Source organism: Cyprinus carpio, chromosome B13 (genome assembly GCF_018340385.1).
Source record: "Cyprinus carpio isolate SPL01 chromosome B13, ASM1834038v1, whole genome shotgun sequence".
NCBI classification, from domain to species: domain Eukaryota; kingdom Metazoa; phylum Chordata; class Actinopteri; order Cypriniformes; family Cyprinidae; genus Cyprinus; species Cyprinus carpio.
This window is the reverse complement of record NC_056609.1, coordinates 8,678,522-8,702,124: the sequence shown is the minus strand read 5'-3', so window position 1 is coordinate 8,702,124 and position 23,603 is coordinate 8,678,522. Positions and strand designations below refer to the sequence as shown.

At 38.3% G+C, this 23,603-nt stretch overlaps 2 protein-coding genes across 2 annotated transcripts in view; both read left to right on the top strand.

The window, feature by feature from the left end:
• si:dkeyp-121d4.3 (E3 ubiquitin-protein ligase RBBP6) overlaps window positions 1-22,541 on the top strand; it is a 50,132-nt gene extending 27,591 nt beyond the window's left edge. The window contains exons 12-19 of the mRNA XM_042736358.1: window positions 11,078-11,215; window positions 11,394-11,498; window positions 12,015-12,106; window positions 13,182-13,885; window positions 13,967-14,412; window positions 15,423-17,501; window positions 17,769-17,859; window positions 20,650-22,541. Of these exons, the coding sequence (XP_042592292.1) occupies window positions 11,078-11,215; window positions 11,394-11,498; window positions 12,015-12,106; window positions 13,182-13,885; window positions 13,967-14,412; window positions 15,423-17,501; window positions 17,769-17,859; window positions 20,650-21,275 (4,281 nt within the window). The 3' untranslated portion in view covers window positions 21,276-22,541. The remainder of the gene's footprint in view (window positions 1-11,077; window positions 11,216-11,393; window positions 11,499-12,014; window positions 12,107-13,181; window positions 13,886-13,966; window positions 14,413-15,422; window positions 17,502-17,768; window positions 17,860-20,649) is intronic.
• On the top strand, window positions 4,044-7,922 carry LOC122139391 (E3 SUMO-protein ligase ZBED1-like). The gene is made up of 2 exons (XM_042736368.1): window positions 4,044-4,418; window positions 5,329-7,922. The coding sequence occupies exons 1-2, from the start codon at window positions 4,155-4,157 to the stop codon at window positions 5,695-5,697; spliced, it is 633 nt and encodes a 210-aa protein (XP_042592302.1). The 5' UTR covers window positions 4,044-4,154; the 3' UTR covers window positions 5,698-7,922.
• Window positions 22,542-23,603: the final 1,062 nt, after the last annotated feature.

Sequence of the window (23,603 nt, the reverse complement as noted above, 5' to 3'; positions counted from 1 at the left end):
TCCAGTTTTATTTTGTTCAAAAGGTCATCGTAGTTACACTTAGCTATATTGGTTATATCTTTGGGAATTAAAATACCTAGGTATTTTAATATGGTCCGGTCTCATTTAAGATTTAATTCATCACTTATTGTTTTTGGAGGATTATAATTAAGTTTCAATATCTGTGTCTTGCTTACATTTAATTTATAACCAGCATAATCATCAAAGCTATTTAGCGTCTGAAATAATTTGGGAAGTGATGTGTTTGGTTCACTTATGTATAACAACACATCATCGGCGTATAGCGCCACCTTGTGTATATCACCAGAAATATGTATACCTTTTATACGGTTTGTTTGCCTTATTAATTGAGCTAGTGGTTCTATATAAAGGGCGAAGAGTAAAGGAGAGAGTCCGCACCCTTGTCTTGTCCCGCGCTCTAGTTCAATAGTATTTGATAAATTTCCATTTATTTTTATCTGCGCAGTTGGTTTTGTGTATAGTTCCTCGATCACTTTAACAAAATCTGAATGAAATCCGAATCTCTCCAATACTCTATACAGAAAAGCCCAGCTTACGGAATCGAAAGCTTTTTCAGCGTCAAGACTGATCACTGCAGCTTGTATTTGATGTTTTTTAATCTGGTTTAGTATGTGTAATGTACGCGTTATATTATCATGAGTTTGTCTTTGTGGGATAAAACCTGTCTGATCAGTAGAAATGAGTTGTGGAAGTATCCCTTGAATTCTCTTCGAGAGAATTGATGTGAAAAGCTTGTAGTCAATATTAAGAACAGAAATAGGTCTATAAGAACTACAATTAAGCCGATCCTTTCCCTCTTTGTGAATTACAGATATAGTGGCCTGTTTCCATGATGGTGGCATCTTACCCTCTTTTAGAGCCAGATTAAATATTTGAAGGAGGAATGGTGATAGCTCCAATTTAAATTTTTTGTACCATTCGGATGTAAACCCGTCTGGACCAGGAGATTTGTTTGCTTTAAGCTTTGATATGGCATAGGATAGTTCCCTTTCTGTAATATTAGCCACAAGCCTTTGATTTTGATTATCCTGCAAAACAGGTAAATTAAGTTGTTCAAGAAAGCCCTTGATTTGTTGTCTATCTTTTAACTTTGGCTGTGTGTATAATTGTTTATAGTAACTCTGAAAAGCCTGTTTAATTTCACTTTGTTTATAAACGCATCTCTTAGAATTTGGGTCTCTTATTTTATATATTGAATTGTCTGCTTGTTGCTTTTTTAATTTGCTCATTAAGAGTTTAGCAAACTTATCACCAGATTCATAGTATTTTTGTTTGGTATAAATCATCTTTTTTCTTATTTCTTGTAAGTATAGCGCATTAATATTATTTCTCACTATTTTCAGCTTAATATTGAGTTCTGGTTTTAATTCTCTCTTATGTTCTCCCTCCAGCTCTTTTAACTCCCTATTTAACTCTGATAATCTAAATTTTTTTCTGGACACAAAATGATATAATTTTACCCCTCATAACCGCTTTCAAAGTATCCCAGACGGTTTCTGGGCTCACCTCACCATTAAGGTTTTCTTTTAGGAATGTTTTTATGTCAGATTTGATTAATTTGGTAAATTGTAGATCGTTCAGTACACTTGTATTCAACCTCCACTGTATGTTTTTAGAATCATCATTTATTTCTACATTTAGCAATAGGGGAGCATGGTCAGAAAGATCAATGTTTCCAATCTCGCAGTTACATATCTTATGGTGGTCCTTTTTGAAAATAAAAAAATAATCAATTCTAGAGTATACTGTATGTGCATGGGAAAAGTGGGTATAATCTCGGCATGTTGGATATAAATCCCTCCAAATGTCCAGAATACCATATTCTGACATGAGGATCTTAATTTTCTTCTGCAAAGACGTTTGAGGAATCTGTCTTGAGGAGTCAAGTCTAGAATTAAGTCGTACATTCCAATCCCCTCCACAGATAAGTATACCAGTTGATTGTGCCATTAAATCAAATAGTTTTCTATAAAATGAAATGTCACTGTCTGGGGGGGCGTAAACATTAAACAGTGTTATTTGGACTCCATCTATTCTACCAGTAATCAGTGAAAATCTTCCTTCATTGTCTGTAGTTTCAGAGATAAGTTCGAATGGGACTCTTTGTGATATTAGAGTGGCTACACCCCGCCTATGCCCTGATTTATAGGACGAGTAATATATTTTAGAAAAACCCATCCTTTTTAATTTTTCATGTTCCAGTGAATTAAGATGTGTTTCTTGTAACATAGCAATCTGTACCTTTTCCTTTCTCATTTTAGATAATATTTTATTTCTCTTAGTGGGGTTAAGAACCCCATTAACATTAAATGATGCAAATTTTAGAATATTTCTGTCAACCATGGTTTCCTATATTTTTAACTGAAAACATCTCCATACAAAACAAATAGAAGTAATGCACACCCATAACAAAAACGAGTAAAACATGAACACAACTAAAATATGGTGAAGTCTTTAACAGAAATATCAGAATGTCATTTCTTTGCATAAGGTTTGCTTCCGGATCAGAGGTTCTAATAAACTGAACCTTTAAAGGGCTCGAGATGTTAGAGCACCTTACAGGGGTAAACCCACTCATCACGTAGCGTGGGGCCCACTGTATTGGCTGCATTATGATTTTTGCCAGTCTTCAAAATGCCCCGACATTTTAGTTTACAATTAAGTCCAACTTCAAAAAAAAAACCAGTCCAAATCCAAAACTAAACGAACAGACTAAATTAACTAAAACGAACAAGCATCAGTCTTCGTGCGATCTATGGGCAGTCACTTATCTGTGGGCGATAGACGTCTGAATTCCTGCAACTTTTCTTTAAACCGCTGCCGGGGCTCTTCATCCTCCTGGGGGTGCGTGTCGCTCGGTGTTACTGCGTCCTGCCCCCCAGCCACTTGCCAAGATGAAAGCAGTCGTAGTTCCCGCTGGTACGAGCTGACTGAGGGACGGATAACTTTAACTGGGAGCCCCCGTGATGCCATGTCTGACGTTGCCTCCGTCGCTGTCTGGTACAGGCAGGTCTCATCTCCATAGAAGACGCGTAGTTTTGCAGGGTAGGGAGTTTGGAACTTAATTTTCCTCTCCTTTAATATCTTCTTTGCTTGATTGTACTCTGCACGTTTCTTGATAATAGCTGGTGGGTAATCGTGGTCCACATAGAAGCGTTCGTTGTTGTATTGCACTTGTCCCTTCTGCCAAGCTCTGCGTATAACTTATTCTTTGACTTTGTAGCTAGCAAACTTGACAATGATGGAGCGAGGTTTTGACTGCGCGTTAGCGGGCTTAGGACCAAGGGCTCTGTGGGCTCTTTCAATTTTGATCTGCGTGTCCTGGGGGAAATCCAGGCAATCCCGAAACAGTTTATCTATGAAATCTTCGATATTATTGTCTTCAACCCCTTCGGGAATACCGTAAATCCTTATGTTTTCTTGGCGTGCGCGACCCTCTTGGTCAATAAGTTTAGCCTCCATATTGTCCTGGCGTTGTATAAGTTGTGTAAGTAACGATGACGCCGCCTGCAAGGCCGTTTCTACCTCCTCAATTCGACCCTCAGCTTCATCCAGCCTATCACTTGTCTTGTGCAAGTCTTGTTGTATCTCCGAAAGCTGTTGCTTGTTGTCACGTCTAAAATCTCTCAGTTCGGTTAGTACCTTCTCCAAGCTAACCTCCTCCATTTCTTGCCCCTCGGCCTCATGGACTGGAGAGCAGCTTCGGCTGTCCTGCTGTAAATCCTCAGTAATAGGCGCTGTGCCCTTCGTCCGTTTCTTCCTTGTAACAACCCTAGTCTCCATCTTTAATAAAATTTCACTTATAGTTAAATCTCAAAAGTTTTAGGGTTGTTTTTAGAAAAACAGTCGGAGAGCATTTAAGTTATGCAGCCATCTTGTTCGCAAACCGGAAGCCTCCCCCAGGTCCTGCAATTTGGTACCAAGTAGGGTTGCACGGTTTACCGGTACTATGGTAGTATCGCGATACTAAGGGTCCAAAATACTGCCGGTGCCACTGTATTTTTTTTAAACGGTAAGGAACACTTGTGTTGAAAATAAACAATATAGCGTCTTTTTGTCTTCCTGTCGTCTTTCTGCGGTGCCCTTTAAGCGCGCAAAAAACCTGTGTAGAATTCACGCCTGAAAAACCATATATGCCCCCTTCCTCAAATCTTGCCCTGGAGGTCCAATGCTCTGCAGAGTTTAGCTCCAACCCTGATCAAAGTCACCTGCCTGTGACACGTAGTGAAATATGGAACTACTTCGGATTTTTACCTGATGAGACTGGAAAACCTATTGATGACGGAAAACCAATCTGCCGTGAATGCCTACAGAGAATTCAAGCTAAAGGGGGAAACACCAGCAACCTCATTAAGCATCTTTGGACACATCCCTCATCTTTTGCAGAGTACACAAAGGTTAGTGGAACTTATTTACCTGTTTATTTACCTTGTCCTGTTTAACATTACAGTAACGTGCATATTATTCAAGCTATCTAGAGAGAGGGACTGAAAATATTTTTAAAAGTAGCAGCTTAAACACTGCATTTTAAAATAATAACTTTATATATAGTATGTATGTATGTATTTTTGTTGCTCCTTTGTCCACCTTCTGAATGAATGGTTTTCATTCTTTGCAACAATCTTTGCGACAAAGAATGTTTTTATATTCATTAACATGACTGCATCTGCAGTCCGTTCTTGTCAGCCCTTTATTCATTTATAATGTTAAAATCAGCTTGTTTCGTTCCTAAACATATTTGTGTTTTGAACGAATCGGGCGAGTAAATTGTTAAATGAGCCATTCACGAAGTTTCGTGTGAGTAATCACTTGCTTCATACCTGAAGTGACCAGACGTTTCTTTTGAATGGCACTGTCAATCATTAAGAACGACTGCCACCTAATTTGATGTTGTAGTTTCCCATTTAACCGTATTTCATAAAATTATAATTTTTTCAACATTTCATATATTTGTATTTGGCATTTTATATTTAAAACTTCATATATAAAATAATTACTCATTATTTATGCAGTTGTAATTACAGTGTCACTTCAAGTGCAGCTTCTGTGCCAATTCTGCAGTTTTAAAATATATTTTTCTTACACTGATTTACAATGAAAAAATGTCATATCACACTGTTTTTATTTTATTAAATGTACAGTACTAGCATACAACGTAAATGTAAACATTTTCTGTATTCTATTGTATTGAAAAAATATGAAATGGGCTATTAAATATATAATTTATTTTTTACATTCAAAATTTTAAAAATGTTTATGCATTTTTACAAGTAATTAATTTCATATTGTTTCGTTTCTTTTTTTCAGAATCAGAACCATGCTGCCCTAACTGGTGCCCAAAGCCACACAGTTAACCCTGCCACCAGCAAGTCGCAGCCCACCATCGATAGCCTCTTTGAGAAATCCAAAGCAACATCCAAAGAAGCAGCTGTTCTAAACAGAGCTGTGGCCGAATTAATTTGTCTAGACCAAAGAGCAGTATATACAGTGGACAGGTTTGAATTCAAGCAACTAGTTAAGCAATTTTTCATGAATAATGAAATACCAAAAATGTACACAGAATCTGGAGAGACAATAAAAGCAGAACTTGAAGGATCTGGAGTTTATTCATGTACTACAGAGCTCTGGACCTGCAGAACAATGCAGTCCTACATGGCTGTAACTGCTAAGGGCTGAGTTTCCCAAAAGCTTCGTAAGCCTAAGAAGTTCTGTTTCCCAAAAAGCATCATAACTTAAGTAGTACTTGAAAATCATCATAGATCTACGAGTGCTCTGGAGTAATCGTGAAGCCCTAAGTGCATCGTAAGAAGACAGATTTATGCAGTCACCTGCAGGACAATCGGTCTGGTAATGACTTGCTGACGTGCACATGACCAGCAATGTATTGGACCCGGAAATAACGTCTCTATATTATATACTGTAGTACTATAATATATGTATATAAAGTAAATTATAATATAATGTAATAATATTGTATTATAATCATTTTGTATTATAGTTATTATTTCCGAGTTGTCTAGAACGCAGCATTAGGTTTACATTTGAATAAACGAGCGTGTACTACAAATACTAGCCATTCTATAAGGTGACATTTCAGCACTTGACAAACGGATAGCGACTCCTTAAGTAGCATTTAAAGTACAGCTTCGTGCGACTGTGTTAAGTGCATTTTTGGGAAATGCACGTGGAACAATAACGAACTATTGTAAAATGACGGTAAGTAGTAAGATCAATCGTAAACCCGGCCCGGTTCACAACAAAGGATTGGCAAATGCAGTCATGGTGCCTGGGCTGTGCAGAACTTAATAGTGACCACACCACAGAGAGCCTAAGCCAGGCCTTCTCTGAGATGTTGGAAGAGCAATGGGGGCTCAATTTACGTGACATGGCAGGAATTACTGACAATGCTTCAAATAACATCAAGGCCTTCTCTGATTGTAACTGGATTCCATGCTTTGGGTATAATCTTGACTTGGCAGTTCACAAGGGCCTCAATGTTGATCATGTAGGCAATACCTTGTCTCTGCTTAGAAGAACGGTCTCTGCTTTTTTACGATCCGCCAAGCTGACAAGACAGTTAAAGTCAAAGCAGGCTGACCTTGGTGTACCACAACACAAACTGATACATGACGAACCTACCCATTGGGGGTCAGCATATGACATGGTGGAACGCTTTTTAGAACAGCAGCAAGCTGTTTGTGTTGTATTAGCTGATAACAGAAACAAGTGGCACCTCATGCCTAAAGACCTGGATGTTACTACAATGGAAGCACTGAAAAATGTGCTTGGACCTCGAAGGGAATTTACTGATGCACTAAGTGGAGAGCAGCGCCCCACAGTTTCCTCAGTCCTGCCTCTGCTTTGGAAAACTGAATCAGTTTTGATAGTGTCTGCCTCTGACAGCCAACTAAGTAAGGATTGCATAAGGTCTGATCTGCAAAACCGATACAATCAGAAAGAGATACAAACAACGGTTGTAATTTTTAGACCCGAGATAGCAAGAGATGACCCACTCAAATGATGGAGGCAAAATGAGGGAAGCTTTCCAGTCCTATCGATGTTCGCAAAAAGATACCTGTGCATATCTGCCACGAGTTGTGCATCAGAACGCATTTTTAGTTTATCAGGCAACATATGTACACCTCTCCGTTCAAGGCTGACCTCACATCATTTTGATATGCTGGTGTTTCTTGGCAAAAGCCACCAGCATTTATTTACTCAGAAACAGTAGAATGTTCTAATGTTCTCTAATAAACTTTTCAGACGAATATATGAATTATTCTTATTTTTCTTCTTCAATTTCATTCTTCACTGAAATCCAAGTTTTATGACTTTGCTTATCCAAATTCATGCGGTGTTTATACTTAGTACACTGAGAAGAGTTTCAATTTGCATGACTTCATTACTGTACAGATGGAGTACATGCATGGCACATTTTTATTAGTTGCTTCATGACTGTTCTCGAGTTTTTCAAAGAGCCAGTTATTCATTATCATTAAAAAAATGAGGACGTGAGGACAATTTGGTCTGTTTTCATTTATATCTTAGTATTTCTGACATTTTGCTTCATTTTGTAGATCTGAATTTTGAATTAATACAATATGGCATGGTATCGTGATACTACTAGGTATCATGATACTTTAGCTGGTTTAGTATCGTAACATTTGTTTATGGTATCGTGACAACCCTAGTACCAAGTTGGTACTGAACTTCCGTAATTGCTGTGATATTAGCTTTTTAGTTACAGTTTATGGTTGCTTTGAAATGCCCCAGTGCATATTTGTGTGCACTCACTTTCAGAGCCGGACAGTAACGGAGTACATTTACTTGAGTACAGTACTTAAGTACAATTTTGAGGGATCTGTACTTTACTCGAGTATCATTTTTGGGGAGTACTCATGACTTTACTCAAGTACATTTGAGAGGCAAATATTGTACTCTTTACTCCGCTACATTTCTATCCATAACCATAAGTACCCGTTACTTCTTCGGCCCCCTACCACACGGAGACGGAGCTTACCCCAATCCGATCTTTTTTTTTTCCTCGTCTCAAGAAATATCCGCGTCCACACGAAACCGCAAAACGATGTAGTATACATGCCAGACCAGCATGTGGCGCTGTAATTCTGCCACAGAGATACACCAAAAACGGAGAAGAAGACATGGACTATGCTCATAAACCTTGCGCGTGGTACACAAACGAACATGGAAGAATTCATTTATTCTGTGTTAATGTTAGTTAATAAAAAGAAAATCATTCAGTGTTTGTTCATGTTTTTGTTGCTATTACGTGACGTAGCGGTGTCTGATTAGGGCGAGACGTGGGCTGATGACTTCATCATTTCAGAAAATATACGGATTGGCTGTCCAGACGAAAACGCAAGGGCGCCGTTTTCAAATGTATCCACTCTGGGACCCGATTTCAAAAAACATCGGTTTCACTCTCCCAAAACGCCGGATTCCGTGTGGACGAAACGCCTATCCGATAAAAGAATTGTGCGACAGAAAAAAAGAGAAATCTCGGAAATGTGTTGTTTCCCTCTCAAACGTGATTGGATTGTGCAGGCGCCACTGATTGGGACACAGCCTATCAGCAATCACATTCAGCTATCCGCAAAAGACTTCATGACATCTGATTGAATTGAAGTACAGTACACACACACACACACACACACACACACACACAGAGAGTTGTCACCCATAGATTGTGTGTGAGAGAATGGTGTTATTCAGCTGAAAGTATTTTCTCCTGCCTTTGTCTGTATTTCTGTGAGAGGAAGGGGCTTAATACTGTCACTCAAATGAGCTGAATTTTATTTTTCCTTCTTTGTACGCTGACCTAAACACAGCTGATTAGCTGATTTTCTTTAATCATTATTATTTTCTCTTCTATGCTGTGTGTATAACACGGTCAGGTTCAGAGGTGTGTCAGAACATTGCTATATTGCCTTCTTTGCTGGTTTAGGTTTATTGATTTGATTGATGTAAAAACAGAGAAACTCACATGTACACACAATTCTTAGCTGAATTTTCTTTTCTGATATTACACATTAATGTAAGCTGAGCATTTGCTTTGATGTTCTTGTGTTTAACACAGTCAGGTTCAAATGTGGGTGCAATAATTCCATTAAAACTCTAGCAGAGGTTTGGCAGAGCGTTGCCATTGTGCACAAGTGAGAAAGGATAAAGCAACATGGTAAAAAGATGAAAATGACTTGATTTTACTTTCAATTCCTTTTACATTCTCCAAGGTATTAAAGGCAGGGTAGGTAAAAAATTTATAAACAACTTTCTTCCAAATTTGTTTAAACTTTCTATATATATCAATGCATAATTAAAATGTAAGTACTCTGATAAAAAGAGTATAAAAATCGAGTGACTCTAGACCGTTTAATCTGTATTAAACACAGCTCCTTATTTCCATTCGGGACAAAACATTGGATTGGCTTAGGCGACTGTCACTCTCTCGCAACCATGGCAACCACCATTTTGCCACACATGACCTGCCCACTTGCGCGCGCAGGTTTGATTTGAGGAATTCAGGCACGGATCCTAGGAATACCAAAACAATGGCAGAGAAACAGCAAGCAAAATTCACAGTACCCGGGCCTATGCAGTTACTGAAGGCAAACCAGGCAAAAAAGGAAGACAGTAACAGTACAAGAAAAGGCAATGAACAAAAAGTCTTTGGATAAACAAAGAAATAAAAACGCGAGTTAATATCGGCGTGGCTTTCCAGCGATGGCGAGAACTGAGGGAACTCAAGGGGCTGAAAAGTGACTCCTTGATGGCTTTATTTCTGCTAGACAGATAAATCTTTCTTTTTGTATTTTGATCATACATATTTTTTTGTTTATTTTTTCATGAAGCATGTGTCATTAGCATACGTAGCTGCGTAATATAGCTAAAATAACATTACTTAGCGAGCCGTAGTAGAGACGATAAATAATCTATAGGGAAGGAGCCCAGAAGGGAGGGGGTGGAGTGAATGGAAATAATGAGCTGTCTTTAAAACAGTCGTGAGACGTCTACAGACACTCGATTTTTTATACTTTCTTTTTCAGAGTACTTACATTTTAATTATGTATTGATATATATATATATAAAGTTTAAACAAATTTGGAAAAAAAAAATTTTTATAAATTTTTTACCTACCCTGCCTTTAACATTAACATTTTTCATCATATCTCCATGTAGGACGTTTCTGTACATAAATGTAAGCACTGTGGCAGTAGTAATGCAATATTTAGAAAATGTACTCTTGATACTCAAGTACTTTTAAAAACAAGTACTTCAGTACTTTTACTTAAGTAGACATCTGACTGTAGTACTTGTACTTGAGTAAAAGCAAGGGGTATCTGTACTTTTACTCAAGTAATGAAGCTGTGTAGTCTGTCCGCCTCTGCTCACTTTAAGTGTATCTCTTCATAATATTCTGTGTGCTCGGAGCTAGGAAATATCAGCTGAATTTGCAGTCACATTTGATTGATGTTTCCCATAGACTTCAGGGTGATTGAAGCACACTTGTTGTCCTGAAGAGCAGGTACACGTCAGGATTTTTATCCAGTAATTTTTTTTCCTGCCATTTACACTATTTACAATGTAATCTAGATCATTTCTTGTGCATTTATTCTTCAGAGTTTCTTATATTAAAATGCAATCACTTTTCATATTTTTGGCGAAGATTTTGGCCTGTTTTCTTTTTCCAAAATGACAGGTTTATTGCATTTTCTGTGGTTGAAGTTTTGGTACCTCCTTGCTTTTTTGCATTTGTAGAAGAATCAGAAGAGATGCTGTGTTTTATTACAGTTAATCTTTCCTGGAGATCTACCTACCTGCAGAGTTCAGATCCAACCCTGATCAAAAACACCTGTCTGTAATTATCAGGTTCTTCTGATGATCTCAATTAGCTGGTTCAGTTGTGTTTCATCAGGTTTGGAGCAGAAGTTTCTAGAGAGATTGGTCTCCAGGAACTGGAATGGGCAGAAATATGTTCCTTAAAGCAATTAATAACTTTACAATTTATTTTTGCTTATGACGTGCTTCCATCTATTAGGGGCTTGTTGTCAAGCTGGATGATAATTTTGGGTTCATCGGGACACAACAGGACCCGCAGCTATTTTTTGACATAAGTGAGGTTATGGAGGACACCAAACTCACTTTGTCTGAGAAGGTTGAATTTACGTTAGTACCGGTAAGTTTTCAGCCACTACAATAACAAATTTTGTTCCTTAACCTTTCGTAACGGCTAGATTTCTCCTGCCCTGTATTTTGTTATTGTAGTTTCTAGCTTTTGCTTGAAAAGTAGAGAGTACATTTTGGATGCTGTTATATCAGTCCAGCTCTTTGTTGATGTAATTGTTTTTTTGAAGCGTCAAGCAGCTGAAGGAGGAAAACAGGCTGTTAGAATAAGAAGACTGAATGAAAGCATCTTCACATCTGCACCAAAATTAGAGGCATTTGGAGTAAAAGAGAAGGTGCAGTACATAACTTTTATATCATTGTAAGATTTATGTACTAGGGCTTGCACAGATACTTGTTTTTAGCTAGTTGTCCAAAAATTAGTCGGTGGCTCAATACCTATTGAATCACAATACACTGCAGAATCAGTGGTCAAACATGTCCCACTTGCTTAGTTTATTTAGGGTCGACTGTAATGTGATTTTATTAATGCTTAGGATTATTAATTTTTTTAACCTTTTTCTTAATTATGAATACATTTACGTGACAGGTAATGAATGATATGCAACAACACTGGGACTCAGTTGGGCTTATTCTGTGTTTGGAATAAGTTTAATTAAAACCATGAGATCCATTACAAGTTGGCAAAGATCCAATGCCTGCATTGCAGAATAATGTCTAGTAATAACTAGAACTAATCAACTAGTCAGTGCAACTCCTAGTTTATACAATAAATGATCAATTTAGTCATTTTCCATGGGTTGGTTGATCCCTAAATGTGAATTCTGCCACATTTGCTTGGCTGCCTGCAGAAGAAAATGACTATCAAATTGCTGAAGGATCCGAAAGACCAAATCAAGGAGGGGGTCAAAACAGAGGACAAAGTCAGTGAATCAGATCACGAGTAAGTTATTGTAAATCATGAGTAAGAAGGTCAGTATTTTAGTAAAATGTGCAGATGTTCTTCAAAACTTCATTGGTGCATCATTACGTTGACAGTAAGTTTGAGAGTAAAACACTAAGTCGTCTTTTTGTCAAAGGTTGAAGTAAGATGTTTTGTCACAATGCGAAAATGTGCTCTAATACTATTCACATGGAGTACAGCAGTTACCTTTATCCACCTTTGAGAGTACTTTAAGCAAAAATAAAAAATGGAAGTAAAACTTAAAGGTGTGGCATGCAGTCTAAATAAAAAAATAAAAAAAAATCGATGCTTACGTGGGTTGCCAAGTGCAACATGGAACAAGCCCAGCCAACAATGTTAGGCAATGAGCCTTACACTGTAAGTTGACAAGTTGATTTATCTGATTTTTAATATTTCTCTGGTCATAATGATTTTTAGTTGGATTTTGAGGCTTTTTAGGTCGGGTAGAATCTGTGATCTCTGACCCAGTTCGTTTGCTGAGTGAAATCACACAGACCAAAACAAAAACAGATATTCAGACACGGAAAGCACATTTCAAAGTATAATAACTGGCTGTAGTGTTGTTCGAAAAACATGTTTCCTAAATATTTGCAAACATGTTATGGCAATTTTATGCTTTAGTACAGTAAAAAAAATTACATACAGCACCTTTAAGTAATTTGGTTTCATGAATACAGTATGGCTGACAGTAACGAGTAGTTAAATTATTAGCAATTTTTTTAATTTAAACTAAAATCTAATGTTGTCAAGCTCCTGCAATGTGATAATATAGAAACATAATATAAATATCAATATATAATGATAATAGTTATAATTTAATATATATAATATTACTTCAATAATACATCTTATTTAGTCATTGTCATTAAGAATGTTGTGTACAAACATTTTATTAAAATGCTTGTCATTGTAAAAGTTCACACTTGTTATAAATAGTTATGTATTTTTAAACAAGTTTTATAATTAAAACTTCTTATACAAATTATTCATAACATGTTACAACATGTAATGTATTTTATGAAACTTTTTTTGTTGACAATTTCTTGATCTTTAGCAAGTCAAACAAGGGAAAAGATAAGACTTCACCATATACGTCATCTGCAAAAGATCTGAAGAAGGAAAGTGATATTAAACAAGAAAGAGTACGGAGCAGAAGCAGGGAAAATAGTCGACGTCGGTATAGTCGGAGCAGGAGCAGAGAAAGTGGTCGACGCAGATATAGTCGCAGCAGGAGCAGAAGCCGGAGCCGAGAGAGAAATAGGAGCTACTACAGAAGGCACAGAAGTTCCAGCCGTGAGAGGAGGGACAGCAGATACAGACACAAACGCAGCCGCAGTCGGAGCAAAGAGCGCGGAGAGAGATCCCGACGAAGTCGCAGCAGAAGCAGAGACAGGAGCAGTCAGAGTTCTAGGAAGAGAAGCCGCAGCCCTGTCGACAAATATGATCGCTATTCGAAACAAAGCAGCATTAAAGATCCAAGCGACAAAAATAAAGTTAAAATCCCTGACAATGTAGAGGAAGAATTATTGAGAAAAAAGAGAGAGCTAATGGAACTCAACGAGCTGATTGCACGTAAGAAAGCTATTGTTGCTATGGAGCACAATGCAAAGAAAATTGAACCCGAGGATGGAAAAAGTGGAGTTACAACATTTGATTATGAGCATGTGCATCATGAAAACATTTGGATGCCTGACCTAAAACCAGTGAAGTCCATCTTGAAGAAACAGTCTGAACCTCACACTGATTCTCAATCTCAGGTTTGTTTCTACATGGGCTCCTAGGTTTTGTTTCATGTTTTATTTTCTCTTGCCTATCTCACTGTCTCTCATCTTCTCTAAGCATCTGCAAGCAAGGAAACTGCTGCTCCTTTTGTAAAGAGTGAAAGTCAAGAGATGCAAATAGGATACCACCAACAGACTTGTGCTTTTGGCTCAAATACACCTGGCTACTCAACATTTGAAAGTATTGCTGAGAGGACTTTGACCACTGCAGGGTCTGAAAAGACATCTCTAACTCAGATTCAGGATTCAGAATTGGTGAGAAAAAAGAAGCAATTAGAAGATCTCAGTGAGTCAATAGCACGCAAAAGAGCGATAATTGCCTTGGAACAGAAGGTCAAAGTTGTTCGGGAAATGCCTGAAATGGAAGCAGAATACGAGTTTGACTCGTACACAGAGGACCGATTTGTAATGTCTAAAGGGAACCTATGGAGCTCCGAAATAAAACCTGATATTCAACCGAAAAAGTCCATTTTGAAGAAACGCTCAGAGGTTGTAACAGCTCAGGTTTGTTCATTGTAAAAGGTATTATATGGGTTAGCTCTCCTTGGTGGAAAAAACAGCCTAAGGTGGTGAAGCAGGTTTTTCAAACATGGTAGCTGAGTAGTTGCTAATAGTTGGTTCGATTATGAATCCCACCAGCTATGGTGGTCTGCCATGTCTGATTTTGACCAAGGTTGACCCATCCATTTACAGTCCTTAGGACTGATCATAAAATGGCTAATTTGGACCATCTAGAAACCATATCGGACCAGCTACCACCTGAAGCTGGTTTTAGCTTTATTTCCCAGCAAGACTAAAAATACTAAAAAAACAAACACTTTTCCACCATCTGACTGAACAGTTCTGAGCATGGTGAGTATGGTATCAGCATTGCCAACACTGTTCAATATGGTACATTTTGACATGGTGGGGAAGTCGTGGCCTAATGGTTAACGATTCGGACTCGTAGTCCAGAGGTTGCGGGTTTGAGTCTCGGGCCGGCAGGAATTGTAGGTGGGGGAGTGAATGTACAGCACTCTCTTCACCCTCAATACCACGACTGAGGTGCCCTTGAGCAAGGCACTGAACCCCCAACTGCTCCCCGGGCACCACAGCATATATGGCTGCCCACTACTGCCGTGTGTGTTCACGGTGTGTGTGTGTTCACTGCTGTGTGTGTGCACTTGGATGGGTTAAATGCAGAGCACGAATTCTGAGTGTGGATCACCATACTTGGCTGTATGTCACGTCACTTTCACTTGCATATACCACACTTCTCAGCATGGTTAGTGTATCGAACTCTTCACAGGAGAACTGTGTTGTTGTAAATGCTTTGGCAACTCATGGTCACGTACACCATAATGGAAACTGAATCCATGTCACCGTGCCTGGACTGATACAGAACTAATTCATGAACCTTTCAGCTCAATGGTGGAAAAGTGCTATTGGAAGCCAGAGTGTGCAAAATGTTTTAAGAAAAGCTACCTATTGCTACAGTAGTTTGTGAAAAAATTATTTGTATTTTTGCTTTGCAGAGTGACAAAACCTCAGCTGATGAATATGGTCAACCAAGTCGGGATGATGATTCTTTTACAAAACCGACTTCTCAGAAAACAGCAACTTTGCCATTTAGCAGGTCCTCAAATCCACAATCCATTCATCCCGATATGTTGGGATTATTCAGCCGGATCATGAATGCTTCTTCAGCAGGCTCACAAATGACTGAAACACCCCCTTTTAACAAGACAGTTATCCCACAGTCACTCACTCAGGCGTCCAGTTCAAGGTCTTTGCATGACCAGAAATCTTCCAGTCTGTCTAAAGGTAGCAATTCTCAGGATGACCAACACAGGGCATCATCTCGCCTGCCTCATGACCATCCTCCCAGCAGTAACCCTTCGACAAGTCAGACTTCACCATCAGGTCAAAAGCGCAATCTTACAACTCAAATGGAGCGCTTCCTTAGTGCTCTCAACAAGGCTGACACCAGTGTTGTTAACTCTTTGTTTCAAGAGGCTAGAAAGGATCTGGCTTTGATAAACACACAGAAACCCACTCAACCACAATTAGATAGAAACATACCCTTCATGGATGAGATATATGATCCTTTTACAGAAGAGGAAGACAATGACAAGCCTTCCCTAATCGGTAAAAAATCTGGCCAAGAACGAGTGAAGACTGAAACCCGTTTGAATGACCCCAGCAAAGATGACCTTTTGCCTCATGAAAGAGCTGTTCAGGATGGTAGTGGCTTTTCTCGGCTTGTTGGAATGAAGTATGGAGTAGACCCTACTGCAAAAGCTGAGAAGGGACCATATGGGCATCCAATGGTGTCAGAAAGCTGGAGTGCCCATAAAGAGGATCCAAATCAGTTCTCTGAGCAGTGGAATCAGTATGGACAGGACACTGATTTGTATGCAACAGAACACAAACATTACACAGAAGAACGCAGTGTATATCGGGAGCGTAGTCAGTCTGTTGAGTACCAGAAAGTCAATCCAGATGTTCAGCACTCTTACATAGTGGACAAAGAGATGCCTGATGGTAAGTTTGACACAAGCTTAGCTCGTCAGGAGTCTGAAGAAAGCAGTGAAGATAAAACCAGTAAGTCAGAGAACTTTGAAAAAATTCAGAGTCTTCTTCAAACAATAGGACTTCATCTAGACACAGCAGAGGTTAGCAAATTAGCGGACAGGACGCAAGAGCGGTTGTATGGTAAGACAAGAAAACCTAGTGCACCTACTCACTCCTTTGAACAAAAAAGGGAGCGATCAATGAGTCAAACTGAGCAGAGGGCTAGTAGTAGGGCAGATTCCTCAGACTCTGAAGGGTTCCGATCGGTTTCCCCAGCTCAGTCCTCAAATCGTAAGGTTTACATGAGTTATAAGGACTCCGTAAAATACAAAGACCAGCACAAAGTTGAAGATGTAGACCTAACTAGCATTAAGAGAACTGTAGTGAATTTGAAACCAGCAACCGACAAACAAGATCCTTATGAACCCAAGCCAACCCCAGTTTCTGAACCTTCGTACCAACCAATGACCATTGTAACCACAGTTCAGCCTGACACTTCCCAGTATGCCCCAAATTCCACCGTTTCCACCTTTTCAACTTCACAATATTCACAATATCAAAGTAGTGATCAACAAGTTTGGGGTTCTGTGCCCCCTGGTCTGTACCCTTATGGCACTGTACCTCCATCCCCTTATGCTATGGGTCACCAAGCAATGCCGCCACATATGATGTCTGCTTATAGTTCATACACTCCACAAATGGCCAGTCCATATTTCGTACCTCCTCCATTCCCCATGCCACATCCCTATGGTCCTCCACCTATCCCCAACCCTCTCCACTTCTCCACAATGGCCTCTGCTTACTCTACCCAAGCGGCTAGTCAAATCCCAACTGAATCTGTAAAAACAAAGCCTGTTAGGTGCCTCAAAACAATAGAAACAGTCAAAACAGTTCCAACAGGTAAAGCAGAGCCTGCCAGCACACTTGTTACCATACAACCTAAAGAGGACAGTAAAGCAGAACAAACTTCGGAGGAAGCCAAGAACATACAGGTTGCTACCATTACAGAAGATGACATCAAGGCTAAGCAGAAGAAACGGGTATGACATCTTTCTTCAAACTTCTCACATGTGGAATCTTTTGTTCAGTGATTCTTAATATCGATGTTATACTCAATTTTACACTCATGTCATACTTTGTAATTGTGTGATGTCAAATATCAGAAGCTGTCCAGTGACAATGTTGCTGTGAGCTTATTGTCTTCAGCTTATGAGTGCATCTGTAATCTTCTAAACCTGTGATAAATCAACTGACTGTTTTAGCACAATTTTGTCAGTTTTGTTCTTATATAATTGTGCTCTGGGCAGCTTGAACAGTTTAACCAGAGAATGAAGCTGAAGAAAGAGCAGCAAATGGAAGCCCAGCGTTCACGTGGACAAAATCGGAATTCAGCTACAGGTATTATTATTTCCAGAGTCTTTAGGTTCAGGCATTTATTGGCTTCACGTGCAATTGCCTGTTTAGTTCGCTTATTCTTTTACCTTGCAAACAGGATAATTGCCAAAATTTTACAATCTTTGTTTCCAAGAAAAAGTGATTTAGTTAGCTCTCAGATCATAATAGGGATGATATCTGATCATGATTTAGCTTTGTAAAAGGACTACGTTTCTTGTCACGAGATGAGGAAACATTTTAGGAGTAATGTTTTATTTTTGAATAGAACACTTGAAATTAGAATCTAGATTAATTTGTGAGGACAGTGATAATAGTTTTTAATTTTATGTTCTAATGTATTGTATTTATTAGAGAGCAAGCTCGAAACTTACGCATGTCTGCACTGGATGTGTAAAACTTGGGTTTCATTAAAAGTAGAGCTGTTGCAATATGTTCAGTTGTGCTGTCTGCCAACGAAAGTGTCCATTGCAGTATCTACAGCATTACAGTATTTTCCATTGACAGTTTTCCCGTTTTTTCTTCGACATTGTAGATATGTTTCACTTTATTTAAAATTTAATTCAGACACATTGGAGATCAAAATTAAAGAACAAGATATAAATACTAGGTTTTTGATTTTCTGAAATATTGTTAATCTTCATCGCTCAAAATTTGTTGGAATATTAGCTTTAGGCATACCACTGTTCTACTAACATGTTTGATACTACAATTTCAACTATTTTTCAACTTTTTTTTTTTTTTTGTGGAAAACACTGATCAGAATTAGAGAACAGTAATCACTGTAGCTCGAAACAAGATTACACTTAAAATTTTAGCCATAACTTTGTCACCAAGGATTTTCAATTGGGTTTTGATCAGGTCTCTGATGACTTAAGGACATCTGCGGCCGCAGGACATCACTAGTCTCTCACACTGGTGGGTTTCTTAGCCATAACTCCCACACAAATCATTATCAAAATGTTCTCAACCACAACTTGGGTTTCTTAGCCATAACTTTGTCACCAAGGATTTTCAATTGGGTTTTGATCAGGTCTCTGGCCCAGCCATTTCATTATTTCAATGTTCTCAGCTTCAAGGAACTGCTTTACCCATTTTGCTGTGTGACGGGGGGCATTGTCCTGCTGATTGAGAGATGCTTGGAGGGAAGGAACTGCATTTTGCTGAAGGAGGTTCTGATAAACATTTGCATTCACCTTAACATCTAGCTGTATAAGAGGCCCAACTCCTGCTACAGAAAACATCCCTCAAATCATGACACGTCCTACTTCACCTTTCACTGACTTCTTTACACACTTTGGGCTTCAGTCTTTCCTCAGTTTGATGCCAAACAAAATGTTTCCCATCTGACCCAAATAAATGTAACTTGCTCACATCTCTTAAGTGAACTTTGGACCAGTTCTCCTCTGTCCACAAAACATACTTCTCCGCAAAGGTGAGCTTATCCTTGTAATTCTTTCTGCTGATGAGAGGCCTCGTCACTGTAGAGTGCACTTTCAGTCCAACTTCTCCTTAACATGCCAAGACAGAACCTTACCCTGTTCAGAGCTGAACTGTTAAGCAATTCCAGCTGCAGTGTTGAACCAATTTCCCCATTGAGATTCTCTGCATTATCCTGTCCTCTCATGCATTTGTATTACATGGACGACCAGTCTTTTGGTGGGGGATTTTGAATGAATGCCATTGTAAACCTGCAATATTTGAGAAATAACAGATTTGGAATGACCAGCTACTCTTGCAGTGGCTGAAAGGGTCATCCTTTTTGCCTTCATCTGGAGCGCCTCATTTTGCAGGGTTTCAGTCAACTTGACCTGCTATCTTGCAATCTCGGTGAAAATTAGAAGAATGCAGCCAGTTAAAATGGGTTTGTCAAACAATTAATGAAATTAGCACCAGGTGCCAGATTAGCACCAATAACAGTTATTTTTCAAGTGCTTCAGAATACACTTGCTTGCTTACATATCATAATGCTTAAAAACTGCCCTCCTGTTAGGATAACTTCAAATAGGACTAAACAGTGACCTCTAATGTTCTCTAATGTTGATCTCCACTGTAAATCCTACTTTATTTTAACTGTTAAGTTGCAGTCACATTTACTGTTTTGTTAATTATCGCCTTGCAAAAAAGATTTCCCCACTCTAATACATTGGGTTGACCAACAGAAAGCTGCTTAGTTTTAAAGTGACTTGTGTAAACTGTGCTTTATACATCTACACTATTGATAATAGACAATTCACATAGGTAGATGCAATTATAGCAAAAGTAACTGTGAAATTGAGTGCTTTTCTAAAATAACTCATGTTAAATCAAATTTTAAACCACTGGATTTCTGTAGAAAATAAATTGGGATTTAGCCCAGATTTAGGGTATAGTTGGGGCATCAGCTTCAACACTTCTAGTTTAGACAGTCTCAAGTCAACTCAATGCCAGTCGCTTTCAGTGTAGACATGCATTCTCACAAAATAGATGCAGATCAGATGGTAGATGAGATCAATCCTACTTTTTAAGGATGCACGATAAATATCGGCACGATATTAATGCGCATCTCGTGGCATTAATATCGTGCTGATATTTATCGTGCATCCCTACTGCTTTTAGTCCATTTTATTCTTCGTTAGATGAAGCTTGTCAGGATTAGGATCAGGTCTTTTGTGATAAACATCACTTTGTAGGTCCTGAAATGATGTTAGATTAAGGACCATCAAACACTTCTTTTTTTTTTTTTTTTTTTTTTTTTTTTAATGTGGCCAAGCCTGTCTAGGTTAATACACACCCTATATTGTAACATATTTACAGGTAAAAGTACCCCCAATGAGATAAAGAATGTGTGGATATGTGGCCACTCTCTTGTGTTTTGGGCTGAGAAGAGGGCTACTTCCCCTGAGTATGGAGTGCAGTTGGGCATGCACCCAGACTCAGTGCGCATCTGGTGGAAGGGCATGCAGGGCATGACGTGGCAACAGCTTGTACCTTTGCTGCTCCAGCTCAAAGACAACTGGCCCAAACCTGATGTGCTTATAATCCACTTGGGTGGAAATGACATAAGCACGACTGATCCAGAGGCTTTTATTGAGACTGTGAAGAAAGACATGACCTCACTGAAGAGCATATTCCCCGAATGCCTGCTGGTGTGGTCCAACATCCTTTCACGTCAGACCTGGAGGGGTACAGAAGACAGCAAAGAAATGGACATTATCCGTATGGCTATTAATGAGAGCATATGTGGAATTATGACAGAACTTGGTGGCTCTGCATTGAGCGACGGCAACATAAGGCCAAGTTTGGGACTCTACAGACCAGATGGGGTTCATCTATCGGGGAAGGGTATTGATACCTTCAATCTTAACCTGCAGGCTTTTCTGGAGAAATGGGAGAGTGAGACTAATAAGACTGAGACAGAGACATCTGACCCATCGGTTTGAGATGAGGAAGTTCCAGAAATGGTCAATTGTTTTGTTTAGCATCTTGTACAGTGCCATTTCTTTCTTGTGTATCATTTGTTGTTGTTGTTTTGTTGCTTCAAAATCAATTGTAATACAACCCACGTAGAATGAAAGCAGATTTGTTTTCTATACATGTGTATCACAAAAAGTATTTTGCAAGAATGTTAGATTTTAGTTTTTACTTGTTCTGTTTTATACATTCAGTTTCATATTAAATAAAAACAAGAAAATTTAAAATATTCCAATTTAATACGGAATAAACGTTTCTTTATTATTTGAGATCTCGTGTATGATACAAAGAATGTTCTTCACACCCTACTTGCATGTTTTAAGTGTTTTTACATCACAAAGCATTGGCTTCATTGAGTGTTTTTTTTTTTTTTTTTTTTGTCATTAAATATGATCCACAAATCAGCACAGGAAATGGCAAAACGTCTTCAGATCCAGTCGGGGTATGTTAGTAAGTCTCTCAATAGTGCCAATGTTTTGTAATTTTCTAGAGCAGTGGAAAAGAAAACAGCATTTCTTCTGTACCAATGACTGTATTTGCACACATATTTATACTTTGCAGAATATGTAAAAACTTGAGTTACTTAATTTTCTTAAACGTGATTGGCTACGCTCATCTTGGCAAATCATTTCCTGTTGCTAATCACTTCCCAAAAGTCTAGACTGCTTAATCATAAGAAATGGTGGTAAAATTATTCCATTTTATTCTGTGACTGTTGTTAGATGTGTTTTTTTTTTTTTTTTTGCTATAACATGTTTAGAAAATACTAGCTAATGTTATTGTATTGGACTAAAACTTACTGACTTTGCTCAAACTGTCTTTTATTTCTCCTCCTTGTTACACTTCCTGGTCAAAAAAGACTGGCCGATGACAAATAGCGTATACATTTCTTGTCATGCCATATTTGACCAAAAATGGATTAAATCTTTTTTGTCAACTTTTCTGAGATTAACCACTCACAATCCAATAGTCCCAAAAAAGAAATGCAAAACCTGTGCTAATTGAAACAAGTTGACAAAAATATTAAATCCAAGTTTTGGTGATGAGATATGCATATATCATATATGCATATCTCATGCATAATGAGTTTTACAAGCAATCTTTAGAAGGCCAGTCATTTTTAACTGGGAACACCAAATTAGGTGAAGGATTTTCAGCACAGCAATAGGGTTAAAAACACAAAACAGGAAATGAGCAAACTAATAAAAGAACCATAAGAATCTCCATCTTCCATTTAAAAAAAACACACATTCACTACACTTTCAAAGAAAACTTTCGTTCTCAAAGAATTTCCATCACGCTGCTTTAGGAGTTCTCCTGATGTTCTGACAGTTAAATCTCAGTTTGTAGTGGTTGAAGTCTATATTTTCCTAACAACTTCCCTGGTACTGTTCAGTTTTGATGTGATCTACACCCATGTTAATCTTTCTTTGTATGTCCCTCTGTGTCTCTGCTGCTTCTTCCATGCAAATGTTATCAGTTTGATGTCTAGTGGTTGCTTTATGTAGGCCTGGTGAATGCAAATGATCAAGAATCAGTAAGAGGGAACACTCACTGTGAAGTTCTTCAGGTAAGTGGTTATTGTTGCTTATTAAATGTTGTTTGAATTTATAGATGTTTCATGCAATAATAATAATAATGGTAATTTAAGAGACATTTAGCGCACCCAGAAATGACGTCACATTTTAAACTGCAGGTACGTTTTTGAGCCTTTGTTGTAAATCAGTAAGAGTTAAACTATACAGTGTATATATCCATGATAATTGAAAACTTGAATACACATTTATGTTTACCAATTAATTCATTTATATAATTATGCTTTTTATTTATTTATTAATAAAAATTGTGATTTCCAGCCCTTCAAACATCATGGAAAGTAACAAATTTCTGTAGTGTGTGTCAAGTTATGGAAATTAATATGTCAAAATTAGTTTAAACAGTATCATTATAAGAGTGAACCAGGATCCTCCAGTTGACACTGAAGCAGAGACGGGAAAATGACAGCATCAGAACGGGTCATGAAGGCAATTATTTGCTGGTATGTTCACCCAAAATCTCTAACATGCCCTAAAATAAACTCTAATTGGGGGATTGGTTCAGTGTGGACTGCAGGCGTAATGACCAGTGTGAAAAACACACATCCTTCTAGACTTTGAATGTGTGCCTCAGATGTAGGCTAGTTTGAATACTAGACATGTCTAGAGGTTTTCATTCATTCAAGTCATTATAGATCGCATGGTTTTCTTTTCATACAAATGAATTTCAGGATCAGATGAGGTAAGGAACGGCGAGAAACA